General features: G+C 40.3%; 1 protein-coding gene across 5 annotated transcripts; it reads left to right on the top strand.

Moving 5' to 3' along the window:
- Nucleotides 1–1847: 1847 nt before the first annotated feature.
- CIPC (CLOCK interacting pacemaker) lies at nt 1848–12378 on the top strand. Of its 5 annotated transcripts, none has more exons than XM_065686022.1 (5): nt 1883–1964; nt 4804–4978; nt 5884–6053; nt 9931–10774; nt 12286–12378. In XM_065686022.1, the coding sequence occupies exons 2-5, from the start codon at nt 4906–4908 to the stop codon at nt 12291–12293; spliced, it is 1095 nt and encodes a 364-aa protein (XP_065542094.1). In that variant the 5' UTR covers nt 1883–1964; nt 4804–4905; the 3' UTR covers nt 12294–12378. The 5 variants fall into 5 exon arrangements, with proteins under 5 accessions (XP_065542095.1, XP_065542094.1, XP_065542091.1 ...); XM_065686020.1 differs by adding an exon at nt 3300–3370 and having other exon boundaries at nt 1941–1964; nt 9931–12372; XM_065686019.1 differs by having other exon boundaries at nt 9931–12372.
- The last annotated feature ends 6384 nt before the right edge of the window (nt 12379–18762 follow it).

Genomic DNA, 18762 nt, shown 5'->3' with positions numbered 1-18762 from the left:
TTCCCCTGGAAGAAGAGATTCAACATTTTATTTTTTTTTTTTTTTTTTAGTGAAAGTGTTGAAACATTTTCACTGAAGTGTTTAGGTGAGTAAACTGCATGCTTACTCAGTTTATGTGAGTAAATATGTTGACTGCATGTTTACTCACCTAAAATGAGTAAACATGCAGTCATACTTTACCCATACTCTTTTCACTCTCTCTTCTCCTGCTGTATGACCAGAAGAAACAGGGAAGTGAATAAAAAGGTAATACTTGTTGAAGTGATCACCGTTAGGATAAACAAACAAACCACAGTGCAACACATGAAAAAAAGGAAAACATCCTATTGTCACTGAAAACACACAGTAAACCAGACCTTGTATTAATGAAGAATCAAATGAAAGGAAAAGGGAGGGAAAGGGCGACAGCAGAGATATTATTAAAATAATTTTAAAAAGTGTATTTTGGAGCAGGAGAATTCAGGTGATAACGCTCAATAAAACCGAAGGTTTAATTCAACTGAATTCAAGGAGAATTCAGGTGATTAAGATTTAGTGTATTTAAAACAGAGGTTTACCTTGACTATCCAAAAAACTTCTCCATCAAACAGTACAGCATTTCAGTTCTCCTACCAGCTGATCCTTGGATGAAGGCCTGGTATCACAAATTCCAAATCTGTTCTCCATCACCTCAACTGAACGGCAGGTTATCTGTCCCAAAAAACAGGCTGTTCACTCTCTGATGAGCTGTTTTCAGTGAGCACCCATGCTCCACATCTGAAAAATCTGGCCTCTTTGGAGATAAGGGTTGTTTCTGAGGATAAGACAAGCGGGACCCTGCCTGAGCAAGTATCACGATGCGGTGGCATTCTTCGTATGCTTTTCCTCAGTACTGAAACCTCCTGAGCAGTAAGGGATCCAAATCCACAGTCTTGAGATCACACATCTCACAGTACTGTTCAGGCTAACTCAGAGCCAACTTTGGTATTTGAATACTCAAAACTACATCCTAGCAGTATGTGTCACTAGTGTTCTCCCACAGCACTTCAGTTGATTTGGACTGGAATCCATTCTGTGTCACAATTTCAAAAAGACAGTGTCATTTCACCTAATCCTGGACATTTTTCTTTTGCATTTGAGAGCTTTTTTATGAGACTATGCTGAGATTAAAGGCCCTTCTCTTTCTCACACAGGGATTTATGAGATCCTGTTGATCTTTACAGTCAGTGTGTTTCACGTTCTTTAACAAGACCATGATAACAATGGATTTCTTTCATTCATATTTGTTCAGGAAATTCACTGTGTCTTTGCTCAGCCCTTTCACACAGCCTTTCAGTTTTCCCTAATGAGATGGCTTTCATGTTTAAATGCAAAATATTCTGGGACTTCTGGGTGCAGTTCTCAGAACAAATGTAGCTATTCAAGTTGTATTCATTGAACCAGAGGAGTCACTTCATCTTACTTATTTGCCCTTGGTTTATATGCAGTTCATGGAAAGCAAATCTACCTATTTCTTTCACTATCTCATATTTACCAGCCACGTAGAAGGCTATCCTTTACTCATAACAGCTCCTCCTTCTGACAGGTTTTCTCCCTTTGAGACAAGTTTAAAGCTTCTCGACCTCCTTGGTGCTGCTTTCCTCATTTTGTAAGAGGCTATCAGCATCTTATGTTTTTGCTGTCACCTCTCATTCTTGGAGAGATGCTCTACAAAAGACTGAACTTCTATGTAGCGATGGACTGTATCCTCTTGCGCAGTATCTAGACAGACCAACACTACCCCAACCTCTGCCTCTTGACTACACAGCCCGATTACCTCAGACACACAGGCCTAGCCCTGTGCGCATGCGCACCGAGGGGACCGTAGCAACCAGCCTTCCCCTTCCGGGGTGGCGGTGGCTGGGCGCTGGGGAGGTTTGTGCGCCATGGTGGGGTGCTGCGCATGCGCGGCTGGCGGTGGTAGCGGTGCGTCGGTCGACACGCAGGTGAGGGGTGGGTTGGTGCGGGGGGAGGTGGTGCTGAGGGGTTCGTGGTTCCTGTGGGGCCCGCCGCCCAGTTCGCCTCGCTGTGTGGCGGGGCGGGGGCTCGGCCCCCAAAGCTGGTGTCCCGGCCCCCAAAGCTGGTGTCCCGGCCCCCAAAGCTGGTGTCCCGGCCCGCCTGCGCCGAGGCCTGTCTTCCCGCCAGCTCCAGTGCGAGAGCGTCCCGCCGGCCGGGCCTCGCGTACGGGCGAAGCGCCGGGAGGGCGGTCGGGTAGGGTCAGCCTCTGCAGCTGCGGCGGGAAGGAGGGTCCCGGGCGTCGGGGATGGCCCCCGGTGCTTCCTGCCGGTCCTGCCTGCCGGGCGAGCAGCTGAGCGGGAGCGATCCGACGCCCGCGTCTGGAGAGAGTGGCCCTTCTGGTTTGTTTGCTTTCGGTTGTGGTGTGTTGCTGTTTTGGTTTATTTTCCATAAGGGAAGAGAAGACGATGTGCCAGCCCCTTCCCAAAGATTCCCTAGCAGATGGTGTGTTCTTATCCTACTTATTTCTAGCCCTTCTTCTGGTTTTAGTTCTAAGGCTTTTGGAGATTAGCATCAATATATACCACTTTATTAAACAATAACATTTTGGAAAGGTCTAAGTAACAAAAGCATGGATCAGGACTTAAACCTTACCTTAAGTTTCATCTTCCGTTCCAGAGATAGCATTTAGTTTGCTCTTATGTAGTTACGTTTGCTCCATACCTGTTAGCAGGTATGACTGAAGATGGAAAGTAAAAATGATGCAAGTAGCTACTGAGGAAATACCCTTCCACCCACCATTATCCTCTCTTTCTTGTAGTAACATAGACAGTTGTCTTACAAGCTCAGCACTACATCTAATGTATAGAATTCATTACTAGAGGTGCCAAGGCTTGAGTTCTTGGAGCAGAATAACAACCAGTTGTCAGGACCTTAGGAAGAAACTTGCCTTTCAGTGTAGGTTATTCCAGAATGCCTGCTGCAATGTCATTTGTAGTAGCTCGCACTGGATACAACCGTTAATGCACTGCTGGTCTGACTGGTGCAGACTACTGGGTTACCATAGCTGCAATTTAAATATACAGCTCTAACATGAGACAGAACTTCAAAGGGTTATTTATAGGAAAATAATTTCTACACATATTAAAAATTATTTCAGCACTTCATTCTGTCATTTGTCAGTTGGCCAGCTACCTTCTTTAATAGAAGCAGATCCTGTGCTCTGTCTTACTAGACTCTGCCTGGGGTCAGGAAGCATCCGAATAATGTGGCCAGTTTGTAGTATGGAAGGCCACAATGTAACTGTGTGTTTTCATAGCTTTTAGTTTCAGCTTTCCAGTGTTCTCATTCTGGGTATGGGAAGAAGAGGGCATTTACCTGTAGGAGTACACTGCAGGTATTGTATGTGTTGTGCTTTTAGCAGTATGGATTTCTTTAGCCCCAGTATGTTCTCTGATCACTTGCTTTCTTTTTTGTGATGACTTACTTTACTCTTGAGAGTGAAACAGACTGTATTAACAAAGCCACAGCTTTGCAAGTTTGTCTGTTTGTTGTATGGGCTTCACCCAGCACAGCTGACATGTTCTGGGATGCAGTCTCTGAGATAGCTAAATTTTTGGAGATAAAAATTGCCTGAGTAACTTTAAATTCTTGGGAAAAAAAAAAAGAAAAAAAAAGTTGTTTATAAATAGCCTTTGGCCTTTAGTTTGTTTTGCTTTGTTTTAGGGTGGAGAAACATGTCTGGTACAGTAATTTTATATCTACATTTCGTTCTTTGGATAATTTGAGATATTTCTGTCCTGAAAGTCTCCAATTAGCTCACTGGCAGTGTAAAAAAGAGATAAGTAACTATACCACTTGATTTAGAGGGGCATCGATTTAATTACAGATAACAACCATATGCTTTCTAGCTGCTACTTTATCTTGATTACCCATGTTGTTGAACTTCAGCATTACATCTTTGGTAGATTAAGAAGCTGCCTTCCTATTTCCCAAGTTTTGTGTGTACATTAAGGAATTATTACCTTGTCTGGTAGAATTTATAATGGAGTTAGAAATTACTTGATCGTTTTGCTCTCCAGATGAATCTGTCATGTACTTTACACAGTAAGTGTAAGTATTACATGATTCCGCTTCAGATACTTCAGTAAGATTGACTGACCTGTACTGTACTCTGACTTGCTCAACCACTGAAGAAAGGAGCTGAATGTGAGAGGTGCATCCATGTCTTCAGTACTTCTAAAATACCTTTGATTCATCAATGGCATTCACAGCAGTAGGAAAAAATAAAGATTTTTTAAATATCTAGTATATTTCTGCTTTATTTAATTCCTTCCTATGCCTTAGTTTTTTTGGCAATTTTTAACCTACCCTAAAGGGCTTAACAGTTATACCATGTTCTCTTGTAGTTGGTGCGGAAATCCATGAAAGATCAGGTCATGGAAACTTTCGCAAAACTTAAAAAATCAGCCTAAGGGAGATGAAAAACTTCAGTCCGGATGATTCTACAATGTAAAGTGTTAGCTGATACACAGAATTGTTGCCCATCTTTTCTACTCTGTAATGCGTTATTAAACATGCATAGTTTAGAGAGGTTTGCAGGGAATAAACTGTTTTTTCATTGGCAAGCATTGCTAACCTAAATGTGTGAGAAACAGCAAATGCGAAGGTGGGAGTTTAATGGAATTCTGCAGATTGTTTAACAGATACAGGAAGCCTTTGATAACCAGATTTCTATAAGGACAACTATGGATGCCTTTGTTGTCTTATGCTGATGGAACTTTCCTTGGATTTAGAGAAAGGCCCTTTTTGTTCTTAACTGTTTTGTAGTTCTTCAATGAAAAAGGTGTTAAAAACTGCCTGCGGCACTATGGAAGCATGGAGACAAAATAGTCACCTGTTGAGACCCTCAAGGAACTACTGGGCAAAGTGATGGCAATGAAGAGCTTGAACCAGCACTTAAGCATGGCGGCAGCTGAATCTGACAAGGACTCTGGATATTCAGGTTTAGAAAATCACTGCATTACTTTTGTGTGTTATCTTGCTCAGACTTTGCTTTTATTAGTCACATTTGACAAATCTGTCTCTTAGCCCCTTGTCATTTATGCTTCATTAACTGAGAGGGCCTTTCTGTATAAAACACATTGTATCTGCAATCATCATACACTCAAACTCCTCTGGAGTAGAGCTTTGTGTAGTTATAAAGTTCTTTCTGTGAATTTGAATGGCATGGGAATTTAAAATGTGCCTAGTAAAGAAATGAATGGAAGACTCTTAGACTTAGGAGTCTAGAAGTGGGGATGGCAAAATTACCTTTTTTTCTTTGCAGTGATGAATGAACTGTTGGATTATGCTGCCTAATCTCTCTTATGATTTGATGAGAGTAACTTTTATAACATCAGTAAAATGTAGACACAATGTGCCGTTTTAATGCTCAATAAAACTGTGAAGAGATGGCTTTTAAAGGAAGAAAACCACAAACTAAACAAAATTAAAAAAAAACAAACAACAAAAAGAGCTTTTGTGAGAGATGGAAGATTTCAAGACACAAAATGTCTGCAACACAGACTGACTGTGTAGTGCTGGAGCCCATAGTTCTTTGCTGCACCATGTTTTAGAGCAATCTTCATGATAGTGTGCAGTCGTTTGGAAATTAAATATGAAAGAACAAAAAGTAATAATTTTTTTGGGGGGAGACAGTATCTGCATGAGGACTGGCCTGATATATGAAGCCTTTTGTTAAAGGCTATTTGACAGCTGTCACAGCAGGTCTAATTTCATTGGTGTTCTAGAACTGAACTTTGTTGTTGTTTGTGTCTTGGTTGAAAGAAAGCAAAATAGTGGAACTGAAAGTTGGTAGCAAGCATGGTGCACGTGAAACAACTAACAGCTGAATTCTACATCTGGCAGATGGAAGTTCGGAGTGCCTGAGTGCTATGGAGCAGACTGACTCGGAGGACATACTGAATGCATCATGTTGGAATGTGGAGGATGGGCCTTGGCAATGCCCAATGGCCGCAGGCAACTCCTTTCCTGCACTTTCTCCTATGGTTGTAATGAAAAATGTGTTAGTTAAGCAGGTAGGGAAGAAATAATCTCCTGAAAAATATTGCATGTTCTTTATTGTACTATTTTTCCTTTCTCAAAGATTTTACAAAGTTGTTGGAGTCCAGGCAGTAACTGATGACTTGAAAAGTTCTATTGTGACAGTTAGAATCACTAAGATGGAAAAAGTGAAATGGAGAAGCTCTGCTACGTCTATTAAACCTTTTTGTCTTAAAGGGATCCCACAAAAAATAGATCTTTAAGAATGTTATGTTAATAGCACCAAAGAGTAAACAAAAAAAGTGTTTTTCCTTTGAAAGCTGGTATTTTCATTTTCATTCAGTAAAGATGAAAAAATAGGATGATAGGTTTTGCTTCTTAGTTCTTACATCCTAAATGTGCTTTATGTACAGTGGGAAGTGCTAATCCAGGATGTTTACAAATGAAAACATTAAATTTGTATCTGAAGGTGTGGTATTTTTACTTTATCGGTTATTTCTCTTAGCTGCATGTGATAGCTTGCACTGCAGCAATTACATTCCCTATTTATGAATTCCATTATCTTGTTACCTGTTGCCCTCCAGCACATCACTGAGGCTGGTAACGTTTACATTGTAACAGAGGATAGGAGAGCTCCAAGTTCAAAGTATTGCCGTGTTATTAGACCTCTTGCTGTGTACACATTTTCTGAGCTGAGGGAAAGTTCTTCAGCTTTTTTTAATTAGAATACGTCAGAATACAGCGAGAAGAGGAAAAACTAATATATATCCTGATTCCTTTTCTACCGAATCTATGACAACAAGCAAAACCTATAAAATTCAAATATAGTGTGACAATGCTAACATAAATACAGTTTTCTCTTAGTGTTTGGCAGATTATGCATTTGTGGGGGAGACAAGAGAGGCTGAGAAAGTTGGAGCTGTTCAGCCTGGGAAAGAGAAGGCTGCGTGGAAACCTCATAGCAGCCTTCCAGTATCTGAAGGGCATCTACAAGGGTGCCAGAGAAGGACTCTTCATCAGGGACTGTAGCAGTAGGACAAGGGGTAATGGGTTCAAACTTAAACAGGGAAGATTGAGGTTAGATCTAAGGAAGTTCTTTACTGTGAGGGTGGTGAAGCACTGGAACAGGTTGCCCAAAGAAGTGGTAAATGCTCCATCCCTGGCAGTGTTCAAGGCCAGTTTGTACAGAGCCTTGGGTGACACTGTCTATTGTGAGGTGTCACTGCCCATGGCAGAGGTTGGAACTAGGTGATCTTTAAGGTCCTTTCCAGCCTTAACCATTCTGTGGTTCTGATCTATGAGCATTGTGCTTTATTTTGACGAGAAACAATTTTATAGTCATGTTCCTATATGTGTGGACAAAATACTGTGTAAACAAATACTGAAGTTTTCATATAGCAGGGAGTAGACAAGCTTCACCAAAGCCTTATTGATAGCCTTTGGCCCATAGCTCAAAAACACTGATTGCAGTGGTAGTCTGATGTTAAACTCCAGGTTGTGTTGCAGACAGTTAGGGCAAGTAGCTGATACAAAGTAGCTTTTATATTTATATTATATATATATATGTATATTAAAGAATATATTAATATTAAAAAACCTGGTAGTGTATCAAAAAGGAAATTTGGGAGTAAGAGTTGGAGGTGGGTAAAATTACCAGACTCAGTTCTTTTGATAGTGCATCATAACTTCTGAGTCTAATTACATATGGTTAAGGACAATAATGTTGAACTGAAAAATGTTTGCTGCAATAAACAAAAGCAGTAAGTCCAGGTCAAAATAATAACAATGGAGTGTCTTTCTGCCTCTTTCCTTTATGCCTAGTGACCTCCAATGATCATGCTGGTTATCTCGTTAAAATGGGCTTTTCGACACAGCCCTGAGTTGGACTTGCTGGACCAAAAAAACGCCAAAAAACCCCCAAAACCAAAAAAGCCAGCATCCAGTTACTTCTATTTATCAGTTTCAGTCAGCATCATCCTTCTGCCTTAGAACCACTGTGATCCTGTGCAGTGGTGGTTACCTGCTGTCCCAATTTCAGAGTGTAAACAGCTAACAATGTTACTAAAAAAATAAAAAAATCAAGCAGGGAAGCAGGGATTAATTCCCTGGAACGCAGCGGAGCTTGTGGCAAGGTTTCTGTAACTCTTGTGAAGGCATTTTAGACAAGTTACACTGATATGTGCAGGATGTTAGATTTCATTAACCGCCCCCCCCCCCCCCCCAAAACTCCCACAACACCCCAAAGCCACCCAGACCTAACACTTTGCAGAATTAATAAAATAAGCATGGCCTTCTCTACTAAAAATGAGATTTTGGGTAGGAGAGCCAGAGCAGAATGCAGCATGAGTGCAAAGAAGGAAGTAGATAATAGACATAGGAGAAAACGGAACAAGATAAACAGCTACCACAGCTCTTCTGACTTCAATGCTTTTAGGGCTCTGCTGTGCTAGATACTGCACAGTTGTGCAGTAAATGATTAATTCTGATCCCAAAACCTTGCTTCGTAAGACTGCATGTTCAGTTCTGGGTTTGTATAGCCACAGTATTTATATACTTCTAACATCTCCAGATACTTTTCTTTTGAACGTGTTTGTCCTGTCTTCTGTGAGGAGGTAATATTTATTTTTACAGGTAGTGTTTTGTACCCCTATTCTGTAAGAGTCTTGCTGACTGAACCAAAGAAATTCTGTGTCAGAATAGGTAATTGAATCTCATCTCCATAATAGCTGCTTGTGACAAGTTCAAGTCCTTTACTGAGAGAAATGGTAGCATTTGCCAGTTTAAATTTTATGAGACTAGGGGAAAGGAGGTGCATTTCAGGTGGCTCAGTATAGTTCGAAACCCGGTAAAATGTATTTGTACTAAAAGCTGTGCATTCAGAAGGCCTGCGCTAGCATTCCGAGTCATAAGGAACTGGAAAAGCAGGTGGCAGTATATTATATTGTGGTGGCAATGACTTAAATGTATGAAGAAGTGAAATTTTGCTTCAGAAAGAAATGGTATCTCTTATTAGACCCTTGTGTATGTTTGGAGAAAAGCAGGTATGCTTTTTGGCCAGGAGATATCATGAAGATCCATGGTAATGTATTGAAAGAGGAAGAGATGGTGTCTTGTAGAAATTGATCTATTCTCTTATATTGCAGAGTATGGCTTGTGGGAGAGAGTGAAAACTTGGGTATTTTTCTTAAAATATAATGCTTTTAAGATTCTCTAGTGTGCACTATATCACTAGTGCTATGTAGTTAAACTGCTCGAGGGTTACAAAAGGCTTTTTTCCTTACATTGGTTGATATTCAGCTGGGGTTTTTTTCTTCTTCATGGTTTTAAATGTATTGAAACTGGTTTGTACTTAAGATTGCAAAACTTACTGAACAGCTGTCGTCTTTATTGAATAATGATTTCAAAAGCTTACTATAAGAATAGAATTGACAAGATTAGAGTGCTGCCTTTCAACAAAGAGGGAGTCTGAATTGTTCCTAAAATGTCTGTACGGTCTTTCTTTGACTCTTTAAAAATATAACCACAATGCTTAATTCTTTTTCAACTTTTCTGTGCACTTGTTTGAGCCCAAGTCTAGGTTGAACTTTTACATAAGCATTGTACAATATAAGCATGTACTGTAATCTTCGTTTAGGAAAGCATGTATAAATTCAGATTGAATTGTTTTTAAATGTATCTGCTGTTCCACAGTAAAAGAATTATGGATGACAGCTTTGATTCTAGTGCTATGCTCTGTTGTCAGAGAAAGAGAAGGATGAGTTTGATGGAAAACTGTTCAGAATGTATTAATGGGACAGTGTATATCAAATATGGAGAAATGGCACAGTCTACCTGTTTCATTTAAGTTTTTTTGATCCTTTTCTACAATTTTGTTGTAAGACTTCTGTTTTTTATCCTGTTTATGCTTCTCAGGGGAGTTCATCACAGCTGCAGTCTTGGACTGTGCAGCCATCCTTTGAAGTGATTCCAGCTCAGCCACAGCTAGTCTTTCTTCGTCCATCAATCCCACCTCCCATAAACTCTCACCCTGTTGGGAAAAAGAGAAATGACTCCACTAATTACCTGCCCATCCTGAATTCTTTCCCCAAAATAGCACCACAGCCCTGCAAGAGAGATCGCTCCTTTGATCTAGAAGAATGTCAGGAAACCAGTTGCCCTAAACGACTCTGCACAGAAACACCCAAGATGGAGAGTTCTCCCTTACCAAGAAGCACAGGCTTGCCTACTAGTCCTTTTGCCCACCTACCAGTTAGCTTTAAGACCCCTCAGGAGTCTAACCAGCAGAGTTCTTCAACTCTAGTGACAAGTGGAAAACTGTCAGCTCTTCCTGGTTTTCATCGTGTTTCTACTGACACTCAGAAACTGTCGGGTTTGACTCCCCTTTTGCCTTTTGGGACTCTGCAGGCAACAAAGTGCACCTCTCCTGAGAGTGAGAGTGCAGCACAGACTACAATGCAGTCTGCAGTGTGGAGCCCCCCATTGATACCAGAGGAGATTTGCACTACCCCTGAGCTGCTCTTGCAACAGCAAAGCAAATGCAGACGCTTTCAGAACACACTTGTTGTCCTGCGCAGGTCAGGATTGCTGGAGATCACTTTAAAAACCAAGGAGCTCATTCATCAGAACCAGGTGACTCAGACCGAGCTGGACCGACTGAAGCATCAAACACAGCTTTTCATAGAGGCAATAAAGAACAATGCTCCACAGTCATGGGCAGAGCTAGAAGCATCTCTAACAGGATCTGATAAAGCGGATGGTAACCTTGCAGATCCCCCTTATCCCAATATATAGTAGCTATTGGTCAAGTTATTTTTGTGCCTCCTATTTCCTGTCTCAAGCTTTTACTTGAGCATTTTCTGAGTCCAGGACTTGCAAAGTGACATGCCGTGAATCACTTGTCTTCAGAGCCAGTTGTGGGACTGGAATAGCCTGGTGGGGTCTTGACAGAATGGGTGTTTACTGCTACGGGGTGACCTTAAACTACATGCTAACTTCATGTATTTCCTGGGACTCTATCAGCTTGGATGTGCTCTGGTGGCATGTTCCCATTCTTGCAGTAAAGACAGTCATTTGCAGTATTCTGCAAGCAAACATCTTCCTGGTGAGGATGGAAAAGCACAACAGGCCCCAGTATTGGACCATTATCAGTTGCAATTAGATGAAAGGAGTTGGGGAGAGGAGAGGAAACTTAGGCTGGTGGGGTGGTATTTTTAGGCTGTTGCTGTCCTTTGTTATAGCAGAGTCTTGCTTTTGGGGTTTATTGCATTTGAACTAGCATCCTGTATTCATTGCAGTCTTTGGTCAGTGTCATGAGTGTCTTAGGACCCAAGTGAAATGATGTGTTTTGATGAGTATACTTTTGATTCTGGTCTGTACAATTTGAATGAGTGAAAGTCACAAGGCTTGCACTGGAAGTGTTTGTTTTGTTCCAAAGCCATGTTTATTAATGGCTCACAAGTGTACAAGGCAAGTGGTTTGGATTTTCTCAGTGGCTGACAGATTAAACATTGTTATTAAAGACTGCAGTAATTTCTTTTTATAATAGCACAAGGAAGATATTCATTCACCAGGACTAATTCAGCAAGACTAGTTGCATATTAGTAAATATGTGTATCTTTAGTTTACAAGCATAAACTATTCTTTGTTTTTTCTTTCTTTCCGGTAAAATCAGATAACTGACTATTAAAAAAAAAAAGTTGAAAGGAAAAGGAGCATAAATGGCCTGTGGTGAAACAAGTCCTTCTCCCATCCCCTTTCCTTCTCTTTTTTTATTTAGAGAAATTAGATAAATGTACCGGGGGATGAGGATGTCAGCTTGGCTAATCTCTCAGAAATTTTTATCTACCTTGAATTTGAACATAAAAGAACCTCAGCAATCCCAAACCAAGAACAAAATCACAAAGCATTTATTCTTCTGAGTAGGTTTGTATCGTTCCTAGCCTGCTTGCCTCGAGATACAGCTAATGCTACTGTCTGTGTAAGGTATTATCTACTGACTAGTAGAGATCCATAGTTACAGAAGTCGTTCTACAGACAATTATTTAATTTCAGTTTATCTAGACACTTAACTATGTCACTCCCTCCAGTCTGAAGGGCTTTTTTCAGAGGCAGTCTATATAGAGAACTAAGAATGACTTTGTCTGAGAACATTAAGGACTCTGGATTGTTTATGGTGTGTTCTTTCCGTGTGACAACATTTTCAAAAAGTCATGCTGTCTAGGTGACTGGGTATTTTGATGCTTTGATCACTCCTGTTGTCTCTTTCAGGTTCTTAAAAAAAAGAAACTTGAAAGTAAAGTGGATGTCTTGCTGATTTGTGACAAGACCTTTCCGTTTTCTGGTGCCTCTCGGAATCAGTATTGCAGAAGATTGTGGAGAGTGCTTTTGTAGTCTTCCTCAAATACATGCATTAAAGAAATTGTAAGGGAATTCTCTCTTGTAAGGGGTTTTCCCATTTTTATGTTGATGAAAAGAAATTCTGTACATGCCTCACAAAGGAGAAATCTGAGTCATATTTGTACTGTCCATAGGCCTAGAGAAAAATACTGTGCCAGGATTCACTCTAGTGGAGCTGTAGTAAACTAGTAGCTATGCCTTGCCAGGTATCCTGCCCACCTGCTCAAGACTAGTGCAGTAGGTGGGAATTGATTGAAAGAAAAGTTTTCACAGACTGTGTTGTCATGTATTTTTTTAAATATACATGCTGTAGTTGTGCATGCTAAGATGTCTCATAATTTGCAGCTCAGCAATAGCAAATCTCAGCCAGCAAACCCCGAAGGCAGGATAATACAGTGCAATAATGTAGGTCATGTCTGATGTAGCTCCTTTGGAATCAGTTGTGATATCTGCACCGGATAATATTTGGCAGCATGGATGTGATGGTACCTTAGGCCATTTGTGAAAGAATCCCAAAAAATAAGCTTGATTTTTCTGAGCTTAGAGGAAGGAGAGGAGGCAGTAGCAGGCAGTTCTATTGATTGGATACCTGTATGTGCCTAGAGGTGAGGTGTGAGAAAATACATAGGATATCTTTCCTACTTTTCCTAAAATTCTTATTCTACCCATCAAATAGAGAGGAGACTTTGAAGTTCAGAATATATATATTTTAGGAATTGATTGTCCTAGAAAACATGATAGGCTACCTAGAAATGAAAGCAAGTCAGAAAAAAAGTCCAGTCTTAGCTGTTTGAGACAAGAAAAAGTGGGTCTGCTGGTGACCTCCATCCTATTTCCACTGTTCTGACAGAGTAAAAGGAAGGAAATGCTAGCCTTGCATTGTAATACTTTTTGACTTAAGGAGACTATAGCTGATAGAAATGTCTCATAGTCAACACAGAATTGCATGTAATTTTTGCCCTGACAGCACTGAGGGTGGGCTGGTGCGGGTGTGCTTATAGCTGATGGGCCTTTCAGCTGGTATAATTTGCATAAATACATATTCAATAAATCTGTGACTAAAGTTCAGCAGCTGGTTAGAAGTCTCCTACTGGGCATCAGTCCAGACTTAAATAGTATTTGCTGAACTAGAAAAATCCACTCTGGAACTATTACATGTAAATCTGGGCCCCTTAGGAACCATATCTCTAGATAACTGCAAATCTTGATGCAACATCTATGAAAAAAGGATGTCGAAGGCCCCTAGTGATAGATAATGTCATCAAGTACCATTCTGTTTAGATTCTCTTAGCTGCCTTTATTCCTGGAAGCCCTGATAAACCTTTAAACAATAAGGGCTTTCCTTTCTTAGCTGCAATTTAGTAAAATAGTTTAGCTTGGAACTGCGTTGAGAAAATTAGTTGACTACATCAGGACCAGAACAGGTCCTTATTCTGGGTAGGATGATTTGAGCAGAAACATTAGCTTCTCTGATTGGAAACCTGTAAGCAGTGAACCTGCGGATAATTTTTTGGACCTTTGAAGCAGCAAAACTTTGCATTAACCAATTAGTTGAAGACAGCAGTCCCAGTCTAAAGAGTCAGTCAGATGGCCTGCTGTGGCTTCGGTTGCTGCTGACACCTAGCAGGCAGGGTAGGTTGATGGTTCACACAGACTGCTGTTTTTCTATTAAGTTGTAATAAATGTTGGTATTTTTGATTATTTTTACTGTGTATTTTTGAAATTCTACTGCTCTAGTTGGAATGTAAACATTTTCTGTACTTTTGAAGTCTGTTGCCAGCTCTGAATGCAGTAGCCTACTCTGTTACAGAACATGACCTTTTTGCTAAAACTTTACAGAAACAGACTGTGAAATATGAATGAAATAAAATCTATACTTGAAAAGTTTGTGGGTTATTTTAGTGACGTTAAACTGCGAAGTCCTTTGTTCAGAAGCTTGCTTTTACATACAGCTCCTCAACAGCATGTTGCCCATGTGGGAAAGTGCAGATCCAAAAGTGGTGCTATGATTTATCTCTCCAAAGAGAGTCGCGTGAGCTTCAACAGTATGCTATGAATTAAAGGGTCTCTGGGAGGAGCATGAGTAAATGTGGGCTGTACAGAACTCTAAAAATGTATTGTCATGGGTGACCATTGCCATAGATGTGTCATGAACAACCTGGAAAGATTTCTCCGCCTCGGAACTGTTATCTCTATGTGATGACTGTACATTATGCTCACCGTCTGTGCGGGTGAACTCCTACACTGCATATTAATCCTGTCAGCCGTGTATGCACAAGTTCTAAATTGTGAAGTAAGGATCTTTTTATTCTCTCTCTTGAAGAACATTCTTTAACTCAATCTGTATACCAGCTTTTCACCAAAGCACATTTTTCAAAATGTGGCCATCTTTACCGTCTTTTCTTTGTTCAGAGATGACTCTTACAGTGTGAACTAGGCAGTCATGCTCAGAATATCCAACAGCCTTGTGACATGAGATCCTGCCCTAAGGTACAAGAGATTCTGGTCAAAGTTCTTATGCGGCACCAGACAAGGCAATAATTTGAATCTCATTACTTTAAATCCAAAAAGGAGTGCTGTCAATTGAAGTAATTTTATTCCCCGAGACTGAAAACTCAGTGTTTGCAAAATTTTGTATTATTAAAAGGTATGGGTACAATTGAAGCAGGAAATTCTCAGGTATCTGTCCATTCTGGCTAGCTTTTTGTTTACATGGTGAAGTCTATCTGCAGGATGTCAGGCCTGTTCACCTTGATTTCACCGAGGCCAAAAAACATGAGTTGCTTTTTTCAGGTGTACTGCGTCTGTCTTGTTTTTCGTCCTCATGACACACAAAGAGCCTGAAAGGAGCAGTACCCTCACAGGCTTGGGCTGAGCAATCTTCTGGCATGAAAAATTTCTGGCATCCATGAGGTTGAAGGCAGCATGCTGTCACTGCTTTTGTTCTCTTAATTCCTGGGACAGAAATGTGGGGTCCTTACCTATACAACTGTTCACTCTTGCTGTGTCTGGGTGATATTTCCTTTTGGGCCCCTGTGAAACACAGCCATATAACCCCAAGTGTACTACATGGTCCAGAGTGACCAAATTACAATTTCTCTTCCTTTCTTAAATCAGTCCTTCCTTTGAAGTATGTCTATGAGATAAACTAAGTGTTTCAGTATAATCTATTCAGAAGGCAGAAGGGAACACCATGTGTTCAGTCTGCTCTCTTGTAGAGCAATTTCCAAGACTTCCTCAAATTCCTGTTTGAACTAAAGTGTGTTTTTAGAGGAAGCATCCTGCTTTGATTTGAAAGCTCCTAGTGATGAAGAATCCACCCAAATTGTTCAAAACATAATTACTTACTGTTAAAAATGTGCCTCTTACATAAAGCCTGAATTTGTTGTCTTTCAGTATCCAGCTGTCAGATCTTTTGCCTTTTGTCTGCTAAACTGAAGCTCATGCTGTGACATTGCTGGTTTCATTGTAGGCATTTACAAACTGAACAAGTCAATCGTCAGCTTTCTTTTTTAAAGTAACCGATTAAGCTGTCAAGTCTTTTGAATCCTTTATTCATCTGTGGCACTCTTCTTTGGATCCTTTAGATGTATTTAAATTAATTTTTAATTGGAACGGTAACTTTAATAGCAAAGCAGGATTGCTAGAAGAGTTGTCCAGTATCAACCCTCCCTACTGCTATTCTGCTTAATTTTCATTGCAGCCTTGACCATGGCATCAGATTGAAAGTTTAAATCATCCTTGGACCTGTTGCTTCTGCAGTTGGTGAACTGTCCTTTAAATGTGTTTCCACACTCCTTTGAATGCAGTTTGCAGCCAGAAAGCAAAACAAATTGATTGTAATAAGTGACCAATTGCATATATTAGTTACCTCTGCTTCTCTCACCAAAACTTTTTTGTCTTTAGATTTTGAAGGTAATTTTGCGTTGTATTCTAATTATTAAAAACAATATTAAATAATGCCAGTTTCATACCATTTTCAAAATAAGAGTCGAAGGTAGTGTTTAGTAGATCTCTCTATACAATTCAGAAAGCATAGTTATAATGCATTTCACAGCATACATTTGATTTGTATGATTCTGGCTTCAGTCTGTGTCATGTGGCACACTGTTAAATGCCCAACAGAAATGGCCAACAGAAGTAAAATGTGGTATCTGTGTTGGCTTTGTCCTTTACCAATTTTTAATTCTTGCTCATCAAAATAAGGTGTTCATTTTATTTGACCAGCTCTATTTCTTATAAGCTTTATCACTTCTAATTTTTTTTGCTTTATAGGTCCTTGATTAATCACAAATTATGGGTTATTCCACTATTTTCTCTCAGGTGTCCAGCCTGTGCTCATTCAGATCAGTTTACCTACCCACTGAAAAGCTGATGCCTTGTTAGTTCTTTCATCCGCTCAGCCTTCTGAAATCTTCCCTAGTGGTCTAAAATTCATTGGAAGTAGTATTGATGGTCCAGAGAGCTTGTTGGTTAGCACCTGTTAAATTTTCCATCACAACTTATTCAGACTTGCTGACTTTAAAATGGCTAATAGCCGTTGTTTCAAATGGCCTGAATTACTTTTTGAAGTGGAAATCAAGCTGTTGTCATGATACGCAAGGAATACATCTGGCTTTTTTCTAATTGCTCAACAAAAATTTTTGTGAAATGCCTTTGCTATTCTGCACTGCAGCAATGTAATTTCCATCTTGAACTGGAGCCCTGCCAGCAGAAGGATTTCTTCTGCATCTTGTGCATTTTAAGAAATGGAGGAAGTGGGCTTTCCAGGGCCAAAAGGGGAGTCTCATCAACTTCTTCATTGTTTTCTTCTTGTTCTTACTGCAATTAAATTAATCGAGTTAGTTTAATGGAACTGGAATGCCTCTTACCATGCCCACTTAGGCAGTCTTACCTTTTTTCCATAGCAATAGTAAGGGGTTTTTTTAGGCCACTTATAGTTACCAAGACTAAGAAATCCAATAACAGACAGAAAACCAGTCCTTATTGTTTCTTAAGAGATAGGACTGCTTGAAAAATTTATGTGTTTTCAATGGAAAAGTCCTGTGTTTTTATTGGAAATGAAAATGTATTTTGGCTGGCAGCTTAGTCTTTTGCGGCATTAGTCATAGCATTCATTTTTCAGTGAATCTCAAGCACTATGGAAATAGTGTGGACTGTGGGGGTGGGGGAAGATGTTGTTTCTCTTTACCCTCATCCCCTTCTCCCGGATTGTTTTGGGTTGCCTCTACAGGAAATAGTACCCCAACTTTGATGAGTGGTTCCATCACCTCATGCTGGAGAACAGAAGCCCGCATAGACAGCCAGAACTGCTCAGTTCTCTGCAATGAATGAGACTAATAGAGAGCTCCTGAGTGAGGATGAAACAGCATCTCCTGAGAAAATTGCTAGTTTAAAGAGTACAAATACCATTTTTTCATCATATCCCTAAAAGTTCTAATTAAAAAAAAAAAAAAAGCAAGGTTTTTGTTTGCTGCAAAACATGGCTATGCCAGGTAGGCCTTGCTCTACATTTGCCAGAGGCAGACTTCAATGCAGCTACTATTTTGTGAGATGAGCAGTGTTTCACATGGAAAGTGTGAAATATGAGTAGACAGTAGGAAAGCTGTTTTACCCAGAGTGAATGTTAGCAATGCCTATTGTTTTGTATTCTTGCTAAGCATAGTCTCCCATGCAAATGATAATGCTATACAAAGTGTCCAAACGTGCTTGGAAGCCAGAATAAGATAGTCTTCATCGAAGTGAAATTGCCTCTTAATTTTCAACATCCTATTGCTGACCATGCTTGCAGCACGCTTTCTGAGAAGGTCTGACAGTGTGTTGCTGACCTCAATTGTGTGAGAAATGGCCAGAAAGAATTCTGAAACATTTGTTTCCACACTAATTGTGCAAGGAAGGCAAGTCTGAGCTTGAAGATAATAATCTGGATAATGAAATGCCTCCAGATGTGTAATGGGAGCTGCAGCCAGCCCAAACTGGAACAGAGCAGAGCAGTGAACTGCACTGAGGGTCTGTTGCTGTAGCATTTATGGTCTGCAATGGCAGCATTTGGGTAGACTTGTAGCACAGATATGACAATGGCCCTGACTGGTTTCTAGCAGTTCAGAATCAAGCTGGGCAGCCTGGACATGTGCCTCAAAGCTGAAGGCAAAGGATCTATTCTTTTGAAAGGCTGGTATGCAAATATAAAGCTGGCCTGCACATCAAAATTGTTACCCTATTCATTTTTTCTGCAGCCAAACTTAAACCAGCTGTGTTACCTGCACTGCCTCTGCCTGATCCTGGAGCCAGCAAGGTTATGGGAAGCATTATTGAAGTTTCTAAGGCTTGCTTTTTTTCCAAATGCCT

Source organism: Lathamus discolor, chromosome 6 (assembly GCF_037157495.1).
Source record: "Lathamus discolor isolate bLatDis1 chromosome 6, bLatDis1.hap1, whole genome shotgun sequence".
Lineage (NCBI taxonomy): Eukaryota > Metazoa > Chordata > Aves > Psittaciformes > Psittacidae > Lathamus > Lathamus discolor.
This window is presented reverse-complemented; position numbering and strand designations above follow the sequence as displayed.